The 27977-nt window shown below is 39.7% G+C and overlaps 1 protein-coding gene across 5 annotated transcripts; it reads right to left on the reverse strand.

The window, feature by feature from the left end:
• Positions 1-48: 48 nt before the first annotated feature.
• Positions 49-27955, reverse strand: LOC144092892 (receptor-type tyrosine-protein phosphatase epsilon-like). 5 transcript variants are annotated; one of them, XM_077626047.1, is made up of 23 exons: positions 27746-27955; positions 25816-25898; positions 25617-25728; positions 17221-17347; positions 8694-8765; positions 8422-8518; positions 6860-6933; positions 6593-6726; positions 5064-5154; positions 4902-4978; positions 4800-4836; positions 4631-4728; positions 3947-4066; positions 3711-3871; positions 2973-3108; positions 2755-2904; positions 2581-2674; positions 2429-2505; positions 1896-2030; positions 1690-1815; positions 1471-1622; positions 1205-1340; positions 49-809 (listed from the first exon to the last, which is right to left on the reverse strand). In XM_077626047.1, exons 5-23 carry the CDS (start codon positions 8758-8760, stop codon positions 735-737), a joined length of 2037 nt encoding a protein of 678 aa, XP_077482173.1. In that variant the 5' UTR covers positions 8761-8765; positions 17221-17347; positions 25617-25728; positions 25816-25898; positions 27746-27955; the 3' UTR covers positions 49-734. The 5 variants fall into 5 exon arrangements, with proteins under 5 accessions (XP_077482173.1, XP_077482171.1, XP_077482170.1 ...); XM_077626045.1 differs by having other exon boundaries at positions 3711-3874; positions 25816-25893; positions 27746-27954; XM_077626044.1 differs by having other exon boundaries at positions 3711-3874; positions 27746-27954.
• Between the last annotated feature and the right edge of the window lie 22 nt (positions 27956-27977).

Consider the following 27977-nt stretch of genomic DNA (forward strand, 5'->3'; position numbering starts at 1 on the left):
ATGAAAAGAACTCATGCACATGCACCGAGTCAAGAAGTTTCTCCAAAATTCCCCAAGCTTTCTTTAATGCGTCTCTGTAGTTATTTTCCATGAAATTTTTACAATGACAAAAGCCATCAATGCGTCTTACTTTTGTGCTGATGTTTGTCTTACTGCATTCAAACTGTTTAAATTCAAATTTCACCTTTTGTTAAAATTTGGGTTCAGTAAAAAAAACAACAAACAAAAAACATATGGCACCAACACAATTGGACATATTGCGAGTTTTTGGCTATAAAGGCTGTGCTTTTTTTCAGTGGCAAAAATATCACATTCAACTACCTGATAAATACAGATATTAATAAATTCCAATGGACAACCCCAACCCACCCAAAAGAACCTCATTTTTTTTAAATCAACAAAAAAAGCAATAAAATGTAGCTTTCGTTACATAAATAAATTTACAACCTCTCAAAATATTACATAGACATAAATGCTGAAAAGTACATATGCGAGAAAAACAACATGAAGACGAATATCATACATACTGTAAAATATAAATTACCACTTTGTTTTATTTAACCATGTACAATTATTTTTTTATATATAATATAGGCAGGACGGAAGTTAAGCTGATGTTAGGACAAGTGCATAGCAAAAAATAGAGTATTTACCAACCAACCAGCTTTAGAAAAAAAACAACAACAAATGAAATAAAAAGGACCACCACAACGTCGATAAGGCAAACCATTAGATCATTTGAAGTTGGCATAGTCGGAGAAAATATCCACAAAGTCTTGTACCACCTTGTAGCAGAAGTCATACTGCTCCTGTCATGGAAAAAAAATAGAATAGAGTACATTAAATTGGTACTTTTAATCACTTAAAAAAACAAAAATTACAATAATAGGCATAAAAGTATATTTTTTAAAAAGCCATGAGTAAATAAAATAGAAAACGCAAAAGGAAAAATCCAGATATGTGAGTAATACATTAAAATAGTTTTTAAAAAGTGGGAAAAACTACTACAAAAAACAAACAAGCAGTTAAAATGTACAAAAATCCTTTTACTAAAACAATTAGCAAAACAACTGAAAAAAAAGCACCAGAAGAATTTGCAAATTACAATGGAAAAATACAGTCACAAAAACAACAACAACAAGAACAAGAACAACATGCCGTTGTTTGCATAATGAATCTGCTGCAAAATTAAAAGGCTACTTACCACGGTCTGGACCATGTGCGGCCTCTGCATGCGTAAACTCTTGACAGTCTGGAAAACGTCCAGCAGGCCTTCTGCCTTGACGCGCTCCAAGATGTTGCTCAGTGCAATGAACGTACCGGTCCGCCCCGCGCCGGCGCTACAAAATGCACCTCGCCATTAGCGCCCAAATTCTTGACCCATGCCACTGTTAACTACCACGGCACATACTTTTCCAAACACAAGAGTGACCTTAGCTGCCAGCTTCTCTTTCATTTATCCGAGCATACCTGCAATGCACCACGATGGGATGGTTCCCCGACTGTTGCTGCTGCCGCTGCACGGCGGCGATGATGTCGATCATGCCCCGCCCTTCGGCCGGGATGCCCACCTCGGGCCAGCCGTGGAAGTGAAAGTGCCGGATCGCGCGTGTCTGCTTGTCCTGAGATCCGGAATGGTTACGTTCAATCCAAAATCCAACTAAAGTATCGATGAAGACGAGTTCTTACCGGCAAGAAGGTGAGTACCAAATCTCGTAGGCTATAAGTGTCACATGACGCGTCGCCCTTCATCCCCACGCTGTAATCTCCGTACGTTTGCGACTCTTCCGCGGGCCAATACTGATAACATTTGTCCTAAATACACACACCGTCACATTAAGCATTCCACAATCATCTTAACACCCCCTGAATTCTAATTCATAGGGTCTGCCTACCTGCTCCCTCTCCTGGAGCTCCGTGAGCATGACAATTGAGTGACACTTCCACTCCCACACCATCCTCCAGAAGTCCTCCACCGTATGCTGAAGCGGGCCTTGCGTGGCGATGAAATAGTCTTTCTGCCGGTAACCCTAAAAAATGTGGAGTAGCACCCCCCAAAAAATTAATTTCCCAGTTAAGCACTCTTTTGTTGCTTGGCAGAACTTGTGAAGAGTACAAGAACAAAGAGTGACTACCATAATCACACTTTCTATGCACTTTAGAATCATCGGCGACTGCCACTGTTTTTTTGTTGTTTTCTTTTGCTTAGAAAATAGATCAAAATATTCCACTGAGTAGGAAAATGTGTCTAAATTTAACTGATCACGCATAAATTAAATATAAAGTGTAACATTAAACTAAAACCAAGCCCGAAATGAACACAAAAACATTTGATAACATTTGCAATAGAGTGATCTTCCTTTCTTCACCATCACTGATGTGCAATTAAAAGTAAATATTCCAAATTCAAAATAAAAAAGGGTCTTACGTCTATAAAGGATGCATTGACATAATCTGTAAACTCCTGTCCTCTCCTCATGGAGAGAATGACTCTGTTGAAGTCGTCTAAAAGAGGAAGCAAAATGGTGAAAACAAACAAAAGATAACATATTAATTGCACTCTTCTTCCACTTCTCTTACACGGAATGATCTGCAGGACTCGGTTCTTCTTCATGTTGGCAGGCAGATTCCCCGTTCTCATGTTCTCCTTCATGATACGCATGTTGGTCAATTTCTGGAACACAAGCAGGATGACCCGCAATTTTAATCACAAAACCTCAAATCATGAGAAAATTCCTCGGACGGTCCGACAACCTTAAACTCCTCCTCCAGACCGACGCGGTCCCCTTGGTTGAAGGTGTTGTGAAGCTTGTGCAGATGTCCCTCCAGAGACGACACGTCCAGCTCCGTGTCTCCGTACAGGTAGTACTCCAACAGCGCCTGGTAGATGAAGGAGTACTGCATCTGCGGGACGGAAAGAATCATCGCGTTAGCGACTGAGCGACCGCGATTGGGGCGGTGCCACGACTCACGTCAGTCTGGATGAGCTGCGAACGCTGCTCTCGGATTTTGGAGACGAAGCCGAACACGTCCACTTTCTGCTCGGCGTGCATCATGTCGATCATGGCGTCGATCACGATGAACGTGCCGGTCCGCCCTACGCCGGCACTGTATGGGCAACACGTGTATGGGTATACTATATTATATATTTCCTGACGCGTTAAGGCGTAGTCTTGGCGTGAGTAACCGGGAGCCATCTTGCAACTGGGATGCTATATTTTGAAAAAAACTATTAATGTGGCTAAAGATTTTTCAAGGTAATAAATATCTCCCATCTAATTTTCTGAACCAATCAGGCTACCATGCATGTTTTTGGAATGTGGGGGGAAACCCACGCAGGCCTGGGGGGAACATGCAAACTCCATACAAATGGACATGACCCAGATTTGAACACAGGACCCCAGAGCTGTGAGGCCGACGCGCTAACCACTCGGGTCATTGGGGCGCGGTAATAAATATTCATAAGTATAATCTCTAACAATTACACAGGGAAAAAAAAATGCACATTTTTCAAAGTACACACTTGTTTGATATTAACGTTAAGTGAATTGAGTAGGCCTGTTGCAAAATGGCTCATAGTCGACAACAAACACTGACTCAAAATGCCCCTCAGAAATAAATCCTTAAATAGATAGCATATCTATGGATACGCAAAGCGCTATTAATTGAAATGTGAGCCAAATATGCTAAAAACTGTGCATTTCGTTTACCTGCAGTGGACAAGGATTGGCCCGGCGAACTGCGGATTGACGGCTTTAACTTTCTTGAGAAACTTGAGCATCCCGATAGGCGAGAAGGGGACGCCGAAGTCGGGCCAGCTGGTAAAGTGGAGCTGCGTGACTGGTCTCGGCGTTTTAGCGGCCTCGCTGGACTGCTGGCGTGCAACAAAAAAAATGTTACAATCAAAAACATCTCATCGAATGGAAAGTTACACCTGCGAGCGTACATATTGTATGCAGAAGTTTCGAATGGTGTAATCCACCAATACGGTGAAGTCCTCCACTGCCACGCGCACGTCCCCGTATGTCCAGCAGCCTTGATCCGGCCAGTACTGGTAACACTTGTCCTGCACAGGAATAGACAATTATTCACTCGTCATCATTGACGGAGATGGATGTCCAAAGCATTTTTGTAAGGATGTCGTAGTAGTTGGCAGAAGTATGATTTGGCTTTAATGCCTTAATTGCCTTCAAAGGCGAGATGCGTCCAATCCAGAGATTTAATTATGAAATAAATCTCATTATATTTGTATAATGACAATAAAAGCATTCAATTCAATAAAAAAGGCATCCCACACTAGCACACTCAAATGATGAAGTCCCGTTCCAGCTGTCATTTCTGTAGGGTTTCTGTTGGCCTGTATGAATTTGTTCAAGAAAACTAAGGAACGCTTCAATTTTACGTGGAACGAGGTGTAAGGTCACAGAGGTCAAAAAGGAATTTGGTGACAGCTTTATAATGAATCAGCCAATTTAGTTCAAATTTGCAGAGTAGGTCAAAAGACGAGAAGAAAAGGTTAGAGGTCAGAAAAGGATGCAAAAATTAATTTACTTCACGGTTGATGTTCGAATGTACCGAATCAGTTTCCCCTTTCAGAGTGATCTAGTTTTTTTAATGTCACACCACTCACTTCCTTCCGTTCCTTCAGGTTGGTCAGCATGACGACCGTTGACACTTTTTGCTCCCAAACCATCCTCCAAAAATCGGCTACTGTGTCCTCTTTTGGACCTGACAAGACCAAATATTTAATGACTTTTTCCCCCCTCTAAGATGTCAGTCAAGTCACCACTGCAACTTACCTTGTGCAGCTATGAATTTGTGCTTAACAGTGAAACCCTGTAGAGAAAATAACATTTAAAAAAAATGATGAGTATTTTTGAAACAACGAAACAAACACTCACGTCGATGTACGAGGCGTTGACATAATCGGAGGCGGGACTTCCTTCCAGTTGACTCAGCACCACCCTGGAATGATCATCTGAGGGAGGAAAGGTCACATTCTCATCCACGCTTGTCAATTTGTGCAATCGAGGCAGGCAAATTTGCTTCCAGATCATACTCACAAGGAAGAATGTTGGGATATCTGTTTTTGTCCTTGTTGTTGTCCTTGTTAGCTTCCTCGTACGTCCCTTGGGCGTGGCCCCCCGGCAGCGACTGCGAAACAATTTGCTAACAAATTACCTCTCGCGTGAATGCTACCCAAAAAAAAGCCGGTGACTGTCGCATTATCATTTTTTTTCACGTTAGTCATTTCCTCTGCTACATACGTCCTCACTTTATTTGTTACCGCAAGCACTTCCTATATAAGTGCATGCTAAATAAGTCGAGTCGTGGATGTAATACTGACTCAGATGGTGATTAGAAATGACTTATGTGCCAGAAAAAAAATAGGAAAGGGGTATTTTTCATGAGGGTGTATGCATGTGTCATGGAAAACAGGTTAAGTCATTTTTGAGAAGAACAATTATTAGAGAAGTAGGGTCCAGTTTGATAGGGGGTGAGGTTATTTTTGTTATCGTTAATGAAAACGACCAAAATTATGAAATTATTGTTGTTAACTGAGAAACTTTTCGCATGATTTAAAGCACGTGTGCCGACTTTCTGTTTTAGTATCAAATTAAAATGAAGAGTATAGATGTATATTAAATTCCCTGATTTTCCCCCTTTTAAATCAATAATTGTCATTTTTTAATCATTTTTTTCTGTGTTTTTAGTTCAAAAATCATTTTGTAAAATCTAAAAATATATATAAAAAAGCTAAAATAAACATTGTTTTAGATTTATAAAAAAAACTGAATATTCAGGGCTTTTAATCCAGTTCTTTTAATCCATTTATATATAAAAATCTAGATATTATATCAAAAATGGTCCGGCCCACGTGAAATCAAGTTGACGTTAAAGCGGGCCGCGAACCAACCCGAGTCTGACACCCCTGATTTAAAGAATGGAATAATTAAAACTGTATTGTGTCCTCAGAACTAGTAATTAAAATGCATTGAAACTAGAGACACTGAACTTCTTGTACACACTTAGATCATGTTTATGAATAGATTGAGCAGAGAATGTGCTATGGTAGTTGCAGAAATACTATACTTCATTCATTTGGTGCCAGCCCTCCAAATTTAAATGGATTGGTTCTCTACTAGTGATAAGGATGGAAAAATTCACGACTAGTCATCCCAAAGGAAGAATGGGGGGCAAAGTCTGCCTGGCAGGTTTTCATATTTGCAGGTAAGATCAAAGATTGTCATTGTTCTACAAAAATGGATTTGGTAGAAAGTTGACGCAACAAGGTTTTGCCTTCAGAGTCCCTATTGTGCACGTAAACCTCTGGCGGCATTCAATATATAGAAATCTAATTATTCTCACCATTGTTGATCATCTTGAATAATAAATCAATAACAAAGATGAGGTGCAAGATTTGAGGTCACCATTATCTTATTCTACATTATTGTCAGTGATATTTGAGAACAGTAGTTGTTTTGACTGGTAAATGAGTTCAATGATGATGAAAATATTTCTGAGAATACTCTGCTTTTTTACATGTAAAGCCTAAAAACTGAAGGTCGTAACATGTTTTTGAGTAGCTTACATTGTACTCCTCACGGAAAAGTTTTCCGTCATCTGCCGAGCGAAGCCTGTATTCGTCCTCCAGGTGCTCCACGATGAGCGGCGGGTAGTGTTTAATGGCCGAGGCAGATCTGGGCAGGAGGACCACTGTCGCGTCTGTGTAAAGTGTCAAAAAGGACAAGTTGAATTTTTGTTTTTCTCACAGGAAGCCATAGACGACCACAACGAAGTAGCGCCAGTTTCTCATTGTTTGACGACAACCATAATAAGCGTTGTTGTATTCACATGCCTTGTTCATCCAGGATTCCATTTGGGATCTTCTTGTCCACTGTGGTCACCACCGCCTTCCTCTGGTTTTTTAACCTGAAGCACACAATCCGTCAAAGCCAGAGCAGAAATATGGTGAAAAAAGCCTTCCTACCATCTGAAGCTGGAGAAGGTGGTCTTTCTCATGAGCTAACGCGTGGGAAGGACGCCGTTTGTGTGTTTTAACGCTCAACCGTGTTACTGAGTGAGCGAGCGACTGAGGGAGTGAAGGAGCGACGCTTCCTGACTTGGGCTCCGCCTCGGTGACTGGAGGAGGAAGTGTTTGTCACCCAGCAGCGCTGCCTCGGAATCTGGCCGCGAGCCAATCGGTGAGGTAGAGGAGGCGGGAGGGCTAAGACGTTCGAGCAACAGGGTATACTTTTGCTTTCATAGAAAGTTTGCTACCAACATCGTTGCTGGGATTTAATGTCCTGCCTGTTGCTAGGAAGAATTTGCAGAGTCAGTGCTTTATTTTAAATTTCGAATTAGTGAACAAGCTCGTAAGTTACTCGTAAATCAAATCACAGACAGTTTGGTACACGGTCGATTGGTCGCCGGTCTTTTGGTGGCCAATCTTTTGGTGGCCGATCTTTTGGTCGCCGGTCTTTTGGTCGCCCAGAAGGTAAGTGATAATTACCATTTAAATCGTTGCTCAAATTCCCTAAATACAAACTGCGAATTACTATTTAGTCATACTTAATGCCCTAGTAATTATTAGGCTAAAGAAAAGCTCCAAATTTCCCGGACTTTTATTGTTTTTTGTTGGAGAACTTGTTAAGACCCTGACTGACATAGCTTCTTAAAGGGACAACGCATGTACATACAAACTCTTATACACTCACACGTCGGCTCAGTGAAACTGCTCATGGCCATTGTTGGCTTTTATTGATGTGTAGACCATGTTGTTTTACTTTGTTTTGTCGCCGGTCTTTTGGTCGTCAGTCTTTTTGTCGCCTGTTGTCGCGGTCGGGGCGACCAAAAGACCGGTGACCAAAAGACGGCAAGCAATCGACCGCACACGGACAGTTTGTAGGCTTGAATTGGTCATTTGTAAGATGGGCAGGCAATAACCTTCTTATACAATGTCACCATACAATCACTTTGCTTGACCCTGTCCATCCCTAAAATCAATACATTTGAAACAGCGACTCTTCAAACTGCAAAGTAACTTGAAACCCATAGCTTGTACACAGCTATTTAAAGGTACCGCAATGGAGATAAATGCCCTTCTCAGGGACTGTCAAAATCATCATTCTCATTGGTTATATCATAGTTACGGATTACTTCAAAGTGGCATTATGTTGCCAAACCATATAAATGGCCTCATATTATTCCAAATTCAATGATACCTGGTTCTGAATTGGAAGCAAGTAAAAAAATGTTGGGCAACTACTTCATTCCTGTTTCAATGGGTGAATAGTTAAGAAAAATTGAGGTGAATGACAAAAGTCTTAAATGTGGCTATTTTGGTCAAAATATGAATCAAAATAATTTGCTTTTATGAGCTCTCTGAAAAATACGTGATTTTTTAAATTATCTTTTTACCTGAGAAAGTACCAGGCTAGCAGCGCCACAAAGAGCAGGAGCAAGGAAAGGACCAGCACGGTGGGAAGGACGTGGTGTCCTGCGGATGGGACGCCCTCTGACAAAAAACACCATCACACAATTATGAACTCGGGAAAAATGGAAAACAACTTTTTTTTTCACCAGTTTTCAATTTAGATTTCTTGTAACCTAGCGTCTGTTTATAAACACTGTGAAAAAGCTCTATTCATAAGCCCTAAATGACACTGGTGACTGACTTGTGCACTGCTTACCTTTTGTGAGGTTGCCATTGCTGCTCCAATTGGATGATGTCGTGGTTGCCACCAAAAACAAAAGCATTGTGACTGCGGGGCAAAAACAACAACAACGCGGATATTAAATTTCCCCGCATGGGAACATCAACCCGAGAATAACCTCATTCAGATAGTTGGAATGTGCTCATCCAGTGCTAAGGAGCCACAATGGGGTGATACACTCATTTCCTGTTCATTCATAAGAGCTGCGGGGATATAAAATATATATAAATTCTGTTTTGGGACACAAGGAGGCGCATTTTAACAAAGTATAGAAGTAAGGTGGCGCAATTGAATAAATGAGTGCATAGGTGCCATTGATGGCGCTAGATGCCCAATTCATTTTGACTGGGAGGGTTTGCAGTGATCATTAGTCAAAGTGACATGAAGGATGAGCATTGACATCTAGTCCCGGGAGTTTAAATAAATTGGATGTCTATCGTTTTTTGATAGCCAAATGCTATGACATTTACAAAAATAAATCAAATCAACTTGTGTTATTGTGTTAATAAGCGTGTAATTGTGTTCTTATTTATTTTAATGTGATTAATTTGGTTTGTAATCAACATTTCATTCATTTAAAATTATGATTATAAAAATACAATAATTATCCACTTGTAGTAGAAGGAAACAAATTCACAGCAGAAGAATGAAAAAAAAAAACTCAGATCCGACATCTATCATCATTAATGGCACTGAAAGTGTTAATAGACATACACAATTTATACCTGATGTCCACATATGTAAGCATCAAATTTAGGGTCATGACTTGTATATCTAATGTTAATATTGTGATTTCCATGTATGTGTTCTGTGTTTGTTTTGTTATTATTATTAACAAAAATAGTCACTTGCTGTATAATGGACTAAGTGGTCATGGGATTATCGTATATTCCGGACTAGGGCGCACCTTCAATGAATGGCCTATTTTAAAATTTGTTTCATATGTAATGCGCACTGGATTATAAAATGCAGTAGAAGTAGTAGTAGTAGTAGTAGTAGTAGTGGCGGTGGTAGAGGATAGTATTACGTAAATATAGTGGTATTGGTTGGGAGCTGTGCTAAAGTGATGAACAAATATTGAACCATAGATAAGGCGCATGGGAGTACAAGGCGCACTGCCGCCTTTCAAGAAAATTTATATCGCGGAAAATAAGGTAAGACACCTCTGTATGACAACAATAATAACAAGAATGTCAGGAAAACATATACTGTCTAAATTATAAGCAAGTGTGAGTGATTAATAGTACGCAACACTACACATATAATGTATTGATTTGCACCGACATGAGATATCACTGCATGTCGTGTTGATTTTAAGTGTTTCGAGTCTATAATATTTTTTAAGTACTGCAGCTGCTGGGAGAAAAGTAAAAAGCAATAGACCTTGAGGGCGCCTTTTCATTGTCTTTTCAAAGCACTAAAAAGTCACAACATGTCCCACCCACCCACTCACTCACTCAGTCACTCGCAGGGAAATCTGCATCAAGTCAAGGCTGCAGGTGTGCGATGCAGCTGCACTAAAAGAAGGAGGGCTAAGTGTATAATCAATGAGGTGTTTGTGTTGCAGTGGGCTGCCGGGCCGTGCCGCATCGTCCCGTAAAAAGGCATGATGGGGAGGCGACGGGGTGCATCAAAAGGGGACGCTGGAGGAATTTGTAGTCGGCGGCGCTTGAACGGGGGAGCGGAAAGTCCAGGTCAATAACACTTGCCGAGGACATCAATAATGTGCGGAGACCCTGCTGAAAGATGGATGACGGCATCGGAATGAGCCCAGAGGAGAGGTGGCAAGGTTGAGCACCCTCATCTGACTCTTCCTTCTCATCTTTACTAAGGTGCATCGTTAAACTTCACTAGATTGATTTCATAAAATATGCAAAAAAAGGAACAAAGAAGCCATGAAGTATGTATGCCTTTCAAAAGTCCTAAGGAAGCGTCATTGAGGGGAAATAAACTGCTTCCAAGTCCTCATTTTGATGCTTTATGGTCGTTTGGCGCCCCCACACTTGTGCATTTAACTACCAGAAACTTTGGGGTATTTCCTTTACTTTGTGGTTGTGTGGGGATAAGATGAAAGTCCAGTTCTTAGGGTAGGCCTGCTTACAAAAGGACCAATGTTCCCTCACGCGTGCGCAATTGCACACTAGTCTCGTCTTCTCTGCGCACAGCAAATCATATGGAGCGCACAAAATAAAATCCCAATTTTGTTTTTATTTTTTTAGCTGTGAGGACGACGCGCGAACCACTCATCGGTCGGGCCGCTCCATTCATAGATATTAATCATTACATTTTATTATTACTAAATAATTTATGTGTAGTAGACATGCACCTGCTTAAGGCAGGTGTGATACTGGTGTGTGCCCATAGCGAGCAATGATGATGTTGCTCACACCAGTACTCAGTGTGCTCAGGGAGGTTGTCTTTCTGCCCAGACAAACAAAAAATTAGAGGGAACATTGAAAAGGACACAAAAATTCTACTTTGGAAGTCAGGTTGCGAAATGAAAGTTTCAGAGGTAGCAGGCTATTTGTAGATTTGGAAAACATTCCCTCCAAAAAACCTCGGAAAATACACACATTGCCTCAAGAGGTCATCATGTGTTTGGATTTGAGACACTGAAGGATTCTTGCAGGGTCTTCCAGTCAAGATGGCTACTGGGACACTGCCAGCCCCTCTCAGTCAGAATGGATTAGACATCTAACTCCCTCAACAACAGCCAATAATAATCTACCTACATTTGTAGTTAATATTAAATGCAGCCAGTGTGACTGCTTAAGCATTTCTTTACGACTACATCCCTCCTTTCCAGGATGTCCCCTATATTGCTAATAATAAAATGGCATCTTATTGCCATGAGCGTCTCATTTTTCAGCATGATGAGGGCATACAGCGTAGGTCTTAAATTAGACCTTTTGATTTTTTTAACATGAGTCATCGTGTAGCTCGGGTCAGACAGTGGGCAAATGGCTACCGCGGCGTTTGTGCATTGTGCTCACTCCATTTAGCACTCAGACCAGTCACCGACCGTCGGAAGTAATAAAAACGGGTCATGGGAGATGTCGGTATGGGGAGGGGGGGGGATTTGGAGGCACCCTTAGTTTGGGAGAGATGTTTGTGAGCAACTTCCAGGAAGGTTATTACACTGACCAGACAGTTTGTGAGGCGAAGCGCTGTTTCACGGTTAGTACACAGTAGCGAGAGGTCGTACAAGTTCAGATTTATTCTAAGAAAAGCGAAAAAAACTCTTCGAGAGAGTTTTGGCGACATCTTGGAGAATTGTCCTACGTAGAATTCTCAAGGCTATGTTTGTGTATCTACGGATACATGAAGACATTTTGTGCCATGGCAGAAGAATGACTTAGGGCTAATCATACGCGGTTGGAAATATTTGTAAAATAAATAAAAAATATACCCTTTTACAAGAGAACAAGTTGAATCTTGTAACATTCCGACTTTTTTTTTAACGATTTGGATCTTGTAATAGTACAATCCATGATGTAATGTTCGTCCTATTTCAATTTTAATCTCATAGTCGTTTGATTTTAATCTCGTAACACTAAGATATTTCTCTCGGAATATTACAATTTATGAATCCATGTAAATTCTTACGGCACACCTGACCATTGCACAGTGTTGGGAAACATTGAATTACTTTGTGGCATTACACAAAAACAATTTAAAAAGGAATAGATACTAAAACAAAGTTGTTATCTACAAGGCTAGCACTAGTATATAGAGCGTTAGCTCCGCCTTCATTAAGAACTAATTTAAGAGAAGTATGTCTGCTCGAAAATAAGAGATTTTTTTTTTTTTTCATAGGTGCTGTGACCTAAAGTATACTTTTGTGGTTTCAGGATGGCTGTGAACGCACGACTTGTGACACAGCAGATGCAAATTTTACCATTTTAATACTAATTAGATTTTTTGTCATATTTAAATCTAAGAAAAATAAAAATAACTCATTGCCTGCCAATGACCATCATAGGACTGACTCTGCATGCTCATCTTTCACCGCCCTTTCGCAATTGAATATTAATCAAAGCCTTATATTTTCTCTCCTTTTGAAACTCAGCAAGACCACCAAATCAAAAAAAAATTGCATTCATCTCATTCTCCTAACCCTTCCACCCCCATCAGATGGAGACACCACCCAGCGGTCTTTCAAAGACGACGACGTCACGGCAACCGAACGTGGTTTTGGCCGGGCACAGAGTCCTTCTGTCTCTTCGCATACATCAGCCGGGGGAATTCGAAAAGTGGGTGGTGGGTGTCGCGCGGGGAATGTTGGGAGCTCGCAGTAAAGGTACATTCATTGTCTGTTCCAAAAACATTTTTTGGGGAAAAAAAAAGCCTCAAGCTACTGTACTGCTTAACCATCAAACCATCTCATGCGTTTCGAGTCTGCTAACAAGAATTCAGAAAATACTGCAGTATTACTACACAAACAGGGAGTATTCGCAAGCCTGCAGTACTACAATGTGGTTCGCTACCCCCCCCCTGCACTGTCCATTAATCAATCTCGCCTCCATCCCAGGGGCTCAGACTCAGTGCCGGCCGGCGCTAATGACCTTGGAGACCCTCCGGCTGATGTGCTGCAGTCTCAACACCTTCAACATCTTGGAAGGTGTGAAGGAGGAAGAAAAAAAAACATGGGTGCGCAGTAATGTATCTTTCTTAGGGTTGCATTTAAGTGTTTCATTGTGCATGTATTTGGTTTGCAGAGGGTACCAAGAGGCTTTCCGTCATCATCCACAGATTTACACCCCTGCACATTACATGCACCGAAACAGCTGCCAGGCCGTCATGAAAAAAAATGTGCCAATGCACGTGTCAGTAATCATTTTGTTGGTGCTGGATCATCCAAGTGTGTGCAGCGGGGGTGTTAGGGCGGAATAATTTGGCCTCAAAATATAATCTCTGTTTAATTTACAAAAAAAAAATCTAATTTGAATCGATTTCCTCATTGCTGAAATGGAAACAAAATGGCAATGGCTAGAAAGAATTATATTTTTCTCTTTTATTATACCAGTGTATGGTTTTTTTCTTTTTGGTTGGCAACGTGTGGCTGTTTTTCATTCCTCTGGTGTAGCTCCCTCAACCTATTAAGTGACATTAAATGTTAGGCCAAGGTGACCATCTTTGCCTACAGAAGAATTTATGGTGCGTTCTTTTAACCCTTGAAAGATAGGGCAGTAAATTACCAGGATAAGAAGTCAAAAAAATGTATACATGGCAGCCATGTTTAAGAGGTTGAATATGATCTTCCCAGCAAAAACACAGTCATTTAAAAGTCTATTTCTGAGGTGATTGGGCACAAATAGTTCTTTCAGACAAGCAGAACAATTAAATGCAATTCCACTTAGCGCTGGATGATCTTGAGATTGAAATGGAACATTTTGAAGGATTTTGGTGATCAGCTGTCTCGTATTTAAGCATTTTAAGCACATGCAAATTGGCTGGTTTAGAAGATTTTTAACATTTCGTCAAAAGACGAAATACACACCTTTTGTTGTAAACAAACAAAACTTAATTCTCCTAGAAACTAAATATGTATACATTTAATTTTTAAGATTATGCTAGTTTAATGATGCATAGAGGGGTATGATGGCATTGGGGGAAATTAAAATTAAGTTTAAAAATATTGCGAAAAGAATCAAAATCAACAACAAGAGGGAAAAAATGGGCTAGATTGACTATCCCACATGTGTCAAAGTGGCGGCCCGGGGTCCAAAACTGGCCCGCCACATCATTTTGTGTGGCCCAGGAAAGTAAATCATTTGAGCCGACTTTCTGTTTTAGGATCAAATTAAAATGAAGAGTATAGATGTATATTAAATTTCCTGATTTCCCTCCTTTTAAAACAATAATTGTTATTTTTTAATCATTTTTTTCCCGTGTTTTTTAGTTCAAAAATCATTTTTGTAAAATCTAAAAATTTATAAAAAAAAGCTAAAATAAAAATTGTTTTAGATCTATAAAAAACTGAATATTCCACTAAATAGCAAAAGCTACATAATCAACAACTTTTCATGAGATTTTGCTCTTGAGAATAATATTAATTTTGAAAAATACTGTGTTAGACATTCTCTACAAGAATATCTCTCAAAATATAGGCGCAAAAATCCCTTCTTATACAGCCACAAAACCCATTTTTAATGATTTGCCCCATAGCTCGTGTAACAACCAAAATAGTTGCTGTGACACTTATCAGCATGGCGATATTTTGTGTACAGCCAAAGAGAAGCCACCAGAGACTATGGTCCAGTATATAAAGTATAAGAGTTTTAGTGTCCTTCCTCCAAAATAACAGTATGCTTTCCCCCCCCTGAGGGAAGGATGGAGCCAGATATGGAGCTCGCCAGCGAGAGGAAGGAGGGAGGGCAGCGGTGGAGAAAAGAGCGATAAGCGCCGCCGCCAAACAAAAAGGCTCTTGATTCTTGAAGAAGAAAAAGAGGGGGCGACGCGGGGACACAGTGGAGGGCTCGCGCAGTGGGGATGAGAGCCGTGTTGGACAAAACCGTGGTTTGGAGGCATAAACGCAACCTCTGGTACAGGGTCACGTGACGGGAGGGCAAACAATCGTTGTTGCCATGGAGAAGAAATGCCGTATCGCGTTCATCTCCCGGATGAACGCAAGCCCGCCGCTGGCTTTCTTATCGCAATCGGCGACAAAGCTCAATTTTCCAGAACAAATAGCGGCGAAGGTGAAATTTTCATTTCACCAAGTGCCATCTGGAAGTGGAAGAACTGGTAATTTATGCAAGAGAAATCTACATTTCAGATCAGCCTTCACCTAGTCCAAGACCTTTTCACAAATTGCTACTTTTCTTTTCAATTTCAGGGGAGGTCAGAAACACATACTTTTTTTGTTGTTGAAAGAACCAACAATAGTTCCTACAAGCCAAACTTAAAAGCATAGACATAACCTATTATAAGCTATCTTCATTTAAAAGACAGCTGATCAAAGTATTCAACTTTGCAAATCCGTAAAGAGTTATGCTACTTTTTTAAAATTATTAACGCCACTTGAATACGAATTTAATGGCAAATTCAGACAACCTTAAAAAAACGGTAACTTTAAGAACGTCATTTTTTTTTTTACATTTAATAACTACCAGACAAAATTGATTAAATCTTGTAATTTAAGAACTTTAAGACAATAACCCTTTATAGGCCAAATTGGCATTTTTAGAACTTTAAAAAAAAACACAAACGCGCAAGCCACAATATTAACATTTGGTTTAGAACCTACATTACCCAAAATGTGATGATAAAATATTAATAAAAATACAATTTTAATGCATAAATACAGAAATATACTCAGTTTATGGACCCCAATAACACTCGAAAGTATTTTTGTGGCATTTAACTCATTGCATACCATTATACGCCCAATTCATTTACAATGGAGTAAGATTTAAGATCCCATAGGACTAGTTTATAAAATTAGGACACTATAATCATGTTTCATGATTGTTTAAACTTCCAATAAGTTTTTGTTTTTTGCAGAAAATAAAAAGTAACCCAACTTGCAAAGGAAGAATACTATGAACCGGCTTGGATGTAAAACCTAATCTCAAAACATAATGTTGCTTGTCATCAGATTGCAAACCAGTTGCGTTTCAACATGTTTTTTTTCCTTTTTTTTCTCTTTACTTTTGTGGTTTTGTGCAGTGTAAGCACATGCCGTCCTTCATCTGTTGTGTGATACACACTATTTCCTGTCCTTTGCAGCCAACCAGCAAGTCAGGCTTTCCTGTAGCGCCGTGCTGGGGAAACGGGAGCGAGACTGCCACACAATTACTGTCGAAAATCCCAGGATAAGATACGAACGGCACGCAAGCGCATATCATCCGTTCTCTTTCCCGGAGTATTGCTATCTAACTAAAGCGCGTGTTTTTTTGCCTCTTTTTAATCATGGGCACATGGCTTCTTAAATCTCCCAACTTACTTTGAGCTAGTGGTTTTCAAACTTTTTACAGCGTGGACCACCGTCAGGGTCAACGTTAACGGATTGGCTGCCACTAACGGCACTGAATGTCTAAACTAGTCTGAACTAGTCAATGTTGAAGTGAAACATGAATGTTGAAGTAAAACCAAAAAATGTTGGCATATATAAATGCACATTGAAATAATAAGAATGATCTTTTTACTGACAGTTATGTATGGAACTATTTAATATTGGTATTCCTGGTGTGTAGTCAACAACTGTTGTGCAGAACTACACAACTACACAATAATGCAAAAGTACTCGACTACGGCTGAGGTATTATTCATTCACAGTGGTAGTATTTTAGGGGAAAAGAAAATTCATGGGTACTTAAGCATTGAGTTCAATGGTATTGCATTGAGATTGTCCCTATATATAAAGTTCAAAACAACTGAACTGCACTTGTTTGATGCACTACAGCAGATTGTTAATACATTGTTGGTGCTTTGCAAAAAAGATGAAAACCTTCTAAAAATAATGGCGTACATTCGAGTGCACAGAAAAAAGGAGCCTTACCCAGTTAAAGTGAGCCGAATGGGACTTCCATGGCAGCCTGAACATGTGACGCTAGATGACTTCCGCTGGTCACATGGTTCTCGGCCCACCTGGGCACCAAGAAGTGGGTGACGCGGTTCTGCAGAACCTAGAAAGAATACAAAACGACATTATTTTTGGATTTCTTTTATTTAATCTTACATAAAATATGCACTGATCACACTCTTAATGCAATATTAACTCCTTTTTTTCAATCTAATGTTACAAACGTTCATGTTTACTTTTAAATCATTTTTATGTGTGTACGGATCAGACATTTAATCAATTTATTTTTTCAATTCATTTCTTAATATCATTTTTTTTATACCTAAGGAAAAATATGCATCTGTCACACATAGTACTACACTTTGATGTTAAACATGAGGCCACAAAATGTTGTCTTAATTGCCACAATTGGTTTGGGATGCCTATTTTAGATCAAATATGCTCTCATTTGCTGCCATTGACAATCATAGGCATCCATTCCATTTCAGCTGGCAGCAAATAAGCGTTAAATTGGACGTCTATTGCTGTCATTGTTGCAGAAAAATGATCCTTCACTGACAGCACTGCTTTTTTTTCAAGAGAACTGCGGCGAGAAGAAGAGAATGCCTTTGGGACTCAACTGCGGGTTGCAGTTGCTGCATAATTATGTCGTTTAGTTCCAGGGGGAGCGTCATAAAATGCCGATGACGGTCACGCGACGTAAATGCGGCGAAGAGGCGACAATCAAAGGAGCCTAAAAAAAGTTCAACAAGTTTGTTTTTTTGTTTTCCCGCATAAAGTAATAACAAAATCATCCCAGATTTGTAGCCTAGTTCACGTACAAAGCCTCCCTCTGCTTCATTTTTCATCCTATTTAACCTGATCCCGGAAGTCTGTTTGTGTTCCAGAACTGGGTGCCATCTGATCTATAATCCCTGCATGGAGGGGATGCGGTAGGAGGGGCTGCGGTACGCAATTTATGCACCTTGAAATAAATAAATAAATAATGGCACAAACTTTTGAAGTTGTTAAAAAAAAAACACCCGGCAAATATTCCCTCGCTGTCATGCACCTGTCATTAAAAAAAATAGGTGGCGGAGAGCGTGGCAAGCGGTCGCCATGGAGACGAGCTGGCGCAGGAGAGGTGGATTACAGGGGAGGGGGCGTTTTCGCTTTCTCTCTCTAGGCTGCGGTGATAGATGAACGTGCGAAATCTGCCGTATGTGTTGCCTCTCTGGGAAAGAGGTCATCAGACAAAGCCTCATTACAAAACGTAGGAAGGAAATATAAGAGGATCTCATGTGTGTCCCTATGGTCTTTTTTATGTCATTAAAGCGGACCACTGGGATGGAGGACTCCAATTTTGCCGTGGTATTTATTAGGCTTTTTTATTTTTATTTTTTTAAATCGAAATGTGTGGGTAAAAATAGTTAAGACATTGCAGAGTTGTCCAAACTTTTTTCTTTAAGGTGCCGAATGCAGAAAGGTAATTTGTTAAAAAGGCGACTTGAATTGGATGAAAAAATTAAATGGGGTTTTGAAAATGTAGTGTGTAATTTTTGCATGACAAGCTGCAGCAGTCAAAGAATACACAATGAAGGGGAAAAATATATGCACTGGAGTTTTAGTGGCATATTTGGGAGGGATTTTTTTTCTTTAAATTTATCAGGAACCAAAAACAAAAATACAACAGTTTTTCCCCCAAGTAACTATAGTGTAAAAAAACTACATAACAGGCTGTTGGTAGTCAGAGGGAAAAAGAACGAGGCTCATATTAGTTGCAGGCCAAGGAAATCTATAAAAAAGTGTGACTTATAGTTTGGAAAATACGGTAAGTATTGACTCCCATTGACACTAATGAAACAAAATTTGCATAAATAAATGGTAAATGGAATAAAAAAGTCAAGAAAATCCTAATGTTGATTCATTCACTACCCGAGTCGCTTATCCTCATAAGGCTCGCGGGGGGTGCTCAGCCAAGTATGAGCAGGAGGCGGAGAAACCCTGAATTGGTTGCCAGCCAATCACAGAAGGAGACAAAAGGACAACAATTCACGCTCCAACTCATACTGAAGGTCAATTTAGAGTGTTCAATCAGCCTATTACTCACGCTTTTGGCGAAGCACCCCAAGAAAACCCACGTAGAAGAACAAGCAAACTCCACACAACTAAAAACCACCAGGGATCGAACCTTCGATCTATGTGCTAATAATTGTCCGTTATCAAAGCAGTGAACAAACATCTGGTTGCCGTGGTAACACATGTGGTCTGCAGGATTTTTTAGGTGCGGTCGAAATAGGGTGGGGGGCGGTAGGGGGATCTTACAAGCGGTTGTTCTGTAAATGTCAAACAGCTGCTGGCTCTGTGAGCTCGGCCCAAGACGGATGTGACACTGATGTGACACGCACGTACTTGGACTTCCGCTTCACTCTCAGGTTCTACTGAACAATCAGATTAGCACATTAGACGGAGATCACAAATCCGTTTATAAAGATAAACGTGGAGAAACACAGATGCGAACACACGCGTGCGGCACACAGCAAGCGCTGAAGTACTAAGAGGAAGCGCTGTCACTTTAGCATCAGGTCGCTCGCTATGTGATGATGGGTCCGGCACATGATCTCCGTGTTTACAAAGCGCTCTTTGAACCCCGCTCTGAAAATACTATAAACAGCAGCTTCAGAAGACAAATCCCAAGTGGTGACCAGAGGGGGCCACCACATGGAAACGGAATTGCATTTTTATGATTTTGTTGTGTCATTAGTAATAGGGAAAATGTAGTAGAAATAAACAAGATGGTTTGAATGCACTATATAAGCGAAAAAAAATCCTTTTCAAAAAGGGATTTTGTAATTATTCTAAAGATTATCCTAGTGGTCAGATAAAAATACAGTTTCATGCATTAATACTCAAAGCAAACCGGCTTTAAAAAAATGTAAATTATGTGCATTAAATTAGTAGGTAAACATAAATAAAATGTATGAAGTTTTCAATATCAGGGGGTGATTTGTTAGAATTTCAAGAAAATGCTTACATTTTTTCCCTTATTTTTTAATGACTAAAAATAGAGTAAATAAAATAATATATAACGTTTCCTTTTAAACCAGCTATATTAAAAAAAAGTAAATTATGCGCATTAAATTAGTAGGTAAAAATATATAAAATGAATGTAGTTTTCAATTTCAGGGGGTAATGTGTTAGAATTTAAAAAAAATTTAACATTTTTTTTACTTAAAAAAATAGAGTAAATAAGAGAATATATAACGTTTCCCTTTTCAGGGTCTTCACTAAAAATATAAATACAGTTCAAAACACAAACATGAAAATAAATTATTTAAAAGGAGAATATGTATTTATTTATTTTCCATTTTTTATTTAAAAAAAATATAGGAAAGACTAAATTATTTTTTCCTTTTTTTCACATTGAAATAGTTTTCAATTATTTTATAATTGATGAGCCCTCCAAAGTAAACCATAACTCCGATGTCCAAATAGCTTGGACATCTATGCCTGTGAATTGCAATAAAACCTGTCACTATCAGCCCTTTTCCACTATTTTGAACCCACCACTAATTTGTGTTTTGGGAAACAGGATCCAGTGAAGGCAAAGGAAGTCAGAAAAAAAATACAGGATGTAACCTTGAGAGCAACTTAAAGACCTTGGTGAGGATTTGGGTCATTGTTGGAGGATATTACCCATAAACACAGCTGACTATTGCATCATAGCCACGTGTTCAAAAATCCACTCCACCCTACTGGCAGACTATTCGAGCTCTTATATTGGCAATAGCAGGAAATAAAAGGTAGTTTCTCTGATGTACGCTATTTTTAACAGGGCAATTATCCCTTGCCAGCGATATTTTAATGTTATTGTGTTGGGAATTGAAGACGTGGAGTTGTGTTATCCAATACGGCTTGGCTGTAGATATCATTTCAAACAATGAAATGATTCTAAACGTCATGTATTCAGTCTTTGACTTGGGTTACGTGGACTGACATACGTAACCAGACAGAACGCTGCCTTGGCCCCACCTACTAAAAAATTGTCCAAAAAAAGGAATGTGATGTCACACCCAGAATGAGATGAATATTTTTGCATGGGCGTGTGACCGTTCTGTCATTCTGTCACGCAAACACAAAATGGTACATTAAAAAAAAACATACATTTGAGTGCCATATTCATTTTCTCATGTAAAATGACAGTCATTTTCAATTTGTATCCCCTTTAAAAGATGACTAGTTTTTTCCTTTTGTAAAAGTGAATGATTCAAGTTATTGGGAAGATTGTTGGAACCTACAAAAACACACACAATAGCCTCCTCCTCCCCAAAATGAGCTTCAGACTTCACTGTATTTTTTGCTTTTCCTTTGTTTTTCGTCACGGACAATCAATCAAAAGTGCTCATTTCTATCTTTCCAAAGAAAAATGTTCTTCTGAACCGAGGCTCTCATTAAACCAACAAGCTACTGCTTTGTCTCCACAACACACACATCCAACAAAATGCATGTCAATGACAAAGGCCCACATGCGGTGCACTATCTAGCTAACAATCCGACTCCCCCCCCACGCCTCCTCTAGTGTCTGTCTCCCCATCCGCCTCTTATTTTCCCCCCAAGGCTTCTCCCAGGCAGCGCATGGATTCCCTACAGCACTTGAACTGCATCAGGCTAATTAATATTCATCCTGGTGGTATTCTAGGACATGTTGATAGGCCAAGCGGAGGCAGGGGGAAAAAATGTCTCAGACACATTGAGGCAGTCATGTTAGAAGTATTGTCCACCCACACATGGAGCAGCTAAATGGCCATTGGCCCAATCGGGGGTTCCTTGTGTTGATCAACCTGCCTTGCACAGACTTGTGAGAGGGTCACTGTATTTCACATGGAGCTGTGGGGAATCCAAGGGGGAATAACATAAGACATCATCAGATGCTATTTTCTCTGATTTTGTTGCCAGACAGTTTGATGCTTCGAGCAAGAGGCGAGCGACGTCCGAGCTCTCGCCCCCATTGGTTGGCTTCTGCAGGGGAATTCCTCCCCTGCCGCCTTTGTCATTGTAGCCAGCTGACTCACGAGCAGGAAGACAAACAGTTTGGATCACATCCCCTCCTCGTGTATTGGATAGGAAACCAGATAGTGGGGGTGAAAATATAGCCAGATATTGGAGGAGATTGTGATTTGACTTGACTGGACACTTGTCCACGTCATCGGGTGCCATTGATGGCGCTAGACGCCCAATCCATTTTGCCAGCTAACATTTGCTTGCTATCCGTGAGCAATAAAGCGCATTGGTACTTGAGGCTGAAAACAAAACAGACTATAACAAACTGAATATTTAGGGCTTTTGATCCAGTTCTTTTAATCCAATCTTTTAAAAACATCTAAATATTAGATTTCTAAAATGTTTCATCTATCCCTTTTATTTTTCCCTGTAAATGAACAGAATGCAAAATGTATTCTTTTTCCTTTTTCAACAAAAAAAACAAAAAGTTCAAACATGATACATTAAATGTTTGCCCTATTTTCTGATTTAAAAAAAAAATACATTTTAATAATCCACTACAAGAGAATATTTGCTATTAAGAGGCTCAATAAGATTTGTATTCATTTTAACCCAGACCAAAAATAATCTCTCTATGTTCAGTAAAGCTGTCAATTCATTAATCGGTTAATTTTGGCAGCCTTATTAAATGACACAACGGCCCTCTGGATGAAAGCAAAACGACGACGTGGGCCGTGACAAAAAATGAGTTTGACACCCTTACACGAGGCGGAATGCAGAATTATGTAACCTTCATGAGTCATCAATAATTGTGCAGATCTTTTTAACTTCACGGAAATGAGCCATGAACACAGCACGCACAGGTTTAGCAGAATTTTACCCGAAATTTCCCCAGACAACGGCGTTAAAAAGCATCTATGAACAAAACTACGTTGTAATACAAGACCTAGCTTTAAAACGATCAAATATTCGGGTGAATCAACAATTAAACTAGAGAAGTCTCTGAGTTCAGAGGTCATGTGACTAAACTTGCTGCAAACTCCCACTGCGTCAAGTGTGAGCCAAGAGTCAAGGGATGATCCAAAGTTGGGGATCATTTTCCACGTGGGAAAAGAAGATCAAGTGCAAAGCGTTGGCTTGCAAAATTTAAAAAAAGCATGTCTACAGTTGAGTCAACTGGCTTCAATCAATGAATGGGCTTAAAAAATCACTGGCACGGAAGGGGGGGGGGGGGGGGGGGGCGCTGACAAAGTTGACCTAGCAATTTTCCGCCTTTGGAGGTAAAATCAGAAGACTGCTTTGTGTCAAGACTGTAAATCATCAACTGCCATTTGTCTCATGAGTTTTTGACCATAGAAGTTCCCGAGGAACATTTAGGAAAGGTCCGAACACAAAATAGTTTTTTTGAACGCTACCTATGCTCAATCTAAACGCAAACAGTCTGGAATGGCGGCGTTATTTCAGTCAAGCATGGCTACAGAAACACAAACGTCACACGCTTTGCTTTGCTGGGCTTGACTGCATGGCACGCTAAGCCAGATTAGTGAGAGGAAAAGGCTCACTAAAGCACCATATTTAGGAAATATGACCCAAAACCCTTTTCAGTCCCAGTTAAATTGCAATCAATAGTCAAGAGATGGTCACTAGGATGACAATTTTTCCAGTTTATGTTCAATTCTGACATGTTCGGACTCGGCCAGAGCGAATTTATTTACTCCAGGCACACACTAACTGCACGTCTACCTTTGGGAATGCAGTCAAGGAAGTAGGGATAGAAATTGTCAAAACCTGTTCTCTTTTTCAGGGAAATTAGAGGTGTGAAACGATTATGCTCAAGTGAAATGGTAGGTTGATTTTAGGTTTTAGGATTTCAAGGTTATAAATTCGGATTTATTCATTTGTGTGGTGTCGCCTCTGGTGGGTACGAAATCTTGAGTGGTCTCTTAAAGATGTCAAAGTTTGGTTTCGTACTTGAGGAAGTCAAGAATTACACAAATGGCAGACACCCACAAGCGTAGAAAAAGCAGAAGCGTTTTATTTAGCTGTTGGATCTTATCGTTTCACAGCAACGCGAAGATTTTGGACTCCTCGACAAAATGAAAACGTCGTCTTAGTCTCTAACATTCATTTCATCTTGACTGTAGTAAATATAAGTCCAATAAATCTTCCCTATTTTCTGATTTGTGGGTGCTTGAAACACGGCGGTCGAAATAAACAATGGCGGATTAAAAAAAAAGATAAGTGTGATGGATTTTTGCAAAGCAGCCAACAACAGCGCATTAAAAATGTTAGCCGCTCACCTTCCTGAACAAATCGACGTTTGCGTCGTCAATGCTGCCAGAGAAATAACGGTTAAAGCAAACAGTTGGCTGAGAAGCGGGATAATAATTCCATTTGTAGACGAGGATAAACAAGCACTAATTTCCCATTTCACATTAACGTGAATGCCTTTTGCCAAGTATTTGCATGCTTATTATTCATAGAATTACATTGATAAATATTTTTTATATAAATTTCTTTCATTTTTGTCTGCTTTTTTGCATCTTTCATACAAAATTGGGACACTGATCATTTTTAAAAGGCTGAGTTGGTAGTTTTTTGAGGACCGATGTACGAATTACGGAATTTACATGTAAAGTACTGCTCTACTTACGAAATATTCAAGTTATGAAAAAAGTTCTGGAACCAATTAATTTTGTAAGTAGAGGTACGACTGTATTTCCATTATAGTTGATGTCTCGTAAAGAAAAAGATTTTTAAAAAATCCCTAACCCCAGCTCCCATTTTTGACAAACACCTGGACCTACTGCACTAATCTGAACGTTAGCCATTATAATGCATAGGTGTCAAACCCGTGGCCCGGGTTCTAGAGCTAGCCCAACACAACCGTTTGCGGGGCCAACAAATATCACAAGCAGAATTAATGTTTTTCGCTAAAATCATACCTAAATACAATATCTGTAGTGCTTAATGATAGATCAAGGGCTACACAAATGAGATATTTTTCCCCCTGTGAATTAAAAATAAAGAAGAAATGTTTTTATAAGAAAAATAAAATACATTTATTGTTTTTCCCTCTTTTTTCTGCTAATCTATACTATTGATAGACAATACTGTTTTCTACCTTTGTTTATTTATTTGAAAATGTCATTTTTAAAAATTAGGAAATGTTTTAAAATCTTTTTTTAAATGACAAAAAAATATATATATATATATAAATACAATAAATAAATAAATATAAATAAAATAAATATATATAAATAAATATAAATAAAATAAATATATATATAAATAAATATAAATAAAATAAATAAATAAATATATATATATATATATGTATTGGTTATTTACCGATTACTCTCGAGTAATCAACAGAGAAATATATGACACACCTGTTACAGTGGAGATTGACGAGCCAATGACTTTTCAGCTAGTACTTTGTCAAATGTTCGAGAAGGCATCCCTCAATCGCTGATTTCGTGGCTTTGGCGGCCATCGGCGTCGCTGGCAACAAATAAAATCATCTTTTCATGTACATTCAATTACTGTCATAAACAAAATGTGCATCTTGCAGTCGATTAGAAGCAGTACCGGGAATGGGTGGGCGTCTTGGCGCTTGATCTCAATCTCATCGGGGGGGATTACATCCCCCTTGACATATACATGAAGCTTCACTTTCACAATCGGTGACAGGAACAACGAAGACGCCATGTCGGGGGAGGGAAGAAAAAGAAACGCTTGGATTAGACAGTCATTAATACCCAATCTGGATTAAAAGCGATCCCGAGGCCGGGCTACACAGCTGCGGATTAGTCGCACGGCGGCCGAGAGACAATGGCGCTTTTTGTTCCTGGTGGACAACAAAAGGACGACTCATTTCAAACAAGGTCAGCAGTGATTAAACAACTGAAAAAAAGGGGCTGAGTGACTCCACCCCTCTCAAATCTTTGCCGCTGAATCAAATGGGATTGGACACGCTTGTGATTTAGCAGAGCGAGTCGGAAGTCGCCATGAGAGATTGGGAGATGAAACGGCAAAATTTCATCGTGAGCTCCTGTTGAATGTTCCATAAATATCTCAATTTTTGTATTAAACCTGGTACATTTTTTTTTAAGTACACCACCAAGACAACAGAAATTATGTGTTTTGAAAATCGCTCATGTATGTATTTTCATAAAGAATGCACTTACAGTATCTGTAAGTCAATTTTAGCATAGTTTGTTGCGGTCCTACAGTCCAATTTACTGACTTGCATGTTCTCCCCTGCGTGGGTTTTCTCCGGGTACTCTGGTTTCCTTCCACATTCCAAAAAAACATGCATAGTAGGCTGATTGGACACTCTAAATTGCCTTGAGGTATGGGTGTGAGTGTGCATGATTGTCTGTCTCCTTGTGCCCCGCCTCTGGCCCGGAGTCAGCTGGGATGGGCTCCAGCACCCCCTGCAACCCTAATGAGGATAAAGCGTTTCAGAAAATTGAGATGAGACCTTGAGTAAACAAACTTTGGGTATTTTATTATTCTACATAGGTCTCAATGATAATGAAATACTTTTAAAAAATATTCTTAATTGTTTTTTAAAACATCTGTATGAATATTATTATAAATTAATAAAAACTAAAACCCTTTGTTGTTCACCAACGGTAAAGAACAAGTAAAATAGCATGAGTAAAAAAAGAACCTTTTTAAAAATGCCCTTTTTTAATTTAAAAATAAAATGAAGAATAAATACAAAGCAAATAATTGCAGTTTACATTTTGTAATAAAGCTATTTTTAAAAATTCAAAGAAATGTATAAGAGAATATTGACTAATTAGCTCATTTTTGCCAATGACAACAATAGATTTTGAAAAATTCAAAGAAATGTATAAGAGAATATTGACTATTTAGCTCATTTTTGCCAATGACAACAATAGATTATTTCAGTTTATGCTGGGAATGCTCATGTTTCGGTGCCATTGACGGCAATAGACGTCCAATCCAGTTTGACAGGGGGTTAATCCTTCCCGTCAAAATGTATGTGACGTGCATCAATGTGTCAGTGGAATTCTTTAGAAATGTATGATTAAAATGCCCAACTGTGGCAGTCACGTGATCCCCAAGGCTGCATTTTTAGGGCAAATCCTAACAGTATGACACTGTCAAGTGCCCTTTGGGGAACTTGCAGATGAGACAAAACATAACCCGATTATTGAAAAGGATGCTGACATCTCGCCATTAACGTCCCCGGAGAACCATTAATCAAATTAATCGTGGGGGGGAAATGACATTAATGCCAACTTTAAACACGCGTCGTTTTGATCGCTTTTCAATTGGACACGCGTTGACGAGCAGGCTCAGCGGAAGGGGAACAAATTATGGCGAAATGATCCAAAATATACCTCGTTTTGAGCTGTAATTCCTAATATGTGTCGCTTGTGCTGTATTTCACGTCAGGTGGAAGAAAAGCACGCGATCCACGTTGCACGAATGCTGCACGACGACGACCAAGTTCAGCCAGTAAATTCAATTCAATTCAACTCACCTGGGAGGCTTCAACATGTGTCCCCGACGCGCAGAGTTTCTCGGTAGGAAGCGGAAAAAAGAAGGCGAGGCCAACATGGGAGCGATCGGCGTGGCCGCCTGTAAACGTCAAAGGAGGAGCCAGCCTGCCTGCATGCCTGCCTGCCTGCGATCCAGCCTTCCAGGCGGCAGCCAGTGTTTACTCCAGCGAACACAAGTGGCCGCCATGCCGCTATCTTTTTCACTCGCTCCCT

Source organism: Stigmatopora argus, chromosome 18 (genome assembly GCF_051989625.1).
Source record: "Stigmatopora argus isolate UIUO_Sarg chromosome 18, RoL_Sarg_1.0, whole genome shotgun sequence".
In the NCBI taxonomy this organism is placed as follows: Eukaryota; Metazoa; Chordata; class Actinopteri; order Syngnathiformes; family Syngnathidae; genus Stigmatopora; species Stigmatopora argus.

What these genes read in the sequence shown, in the direction of transcription:
- LOC144092892 (XM_077626045.1), bottom strand. Translation starts at nt 8,760, where the DNA reads ATGCTTTTGTTTTTGGTGGCAACCACGACATCATCCAATTGGAGCAGC. An exon ending in CGCAGCTCATCCAGACTGAC is followed by an intron (nt 2,905 to 2,972) that starts GTGAGTCGTGGC and finishes TCCGTCCCGCAG; the next exon opens with ATGCAGTACTCCTTCATCTA. An exon ending in TGGTACTCACCTTCTTGCCG is followed by an intron (nt 1,623 to 1,689) that starts GTAAGAACTCGT and finishes TCCGGATCTCAG; the next exon opens with GACAAGCAGACACGCGCGAT.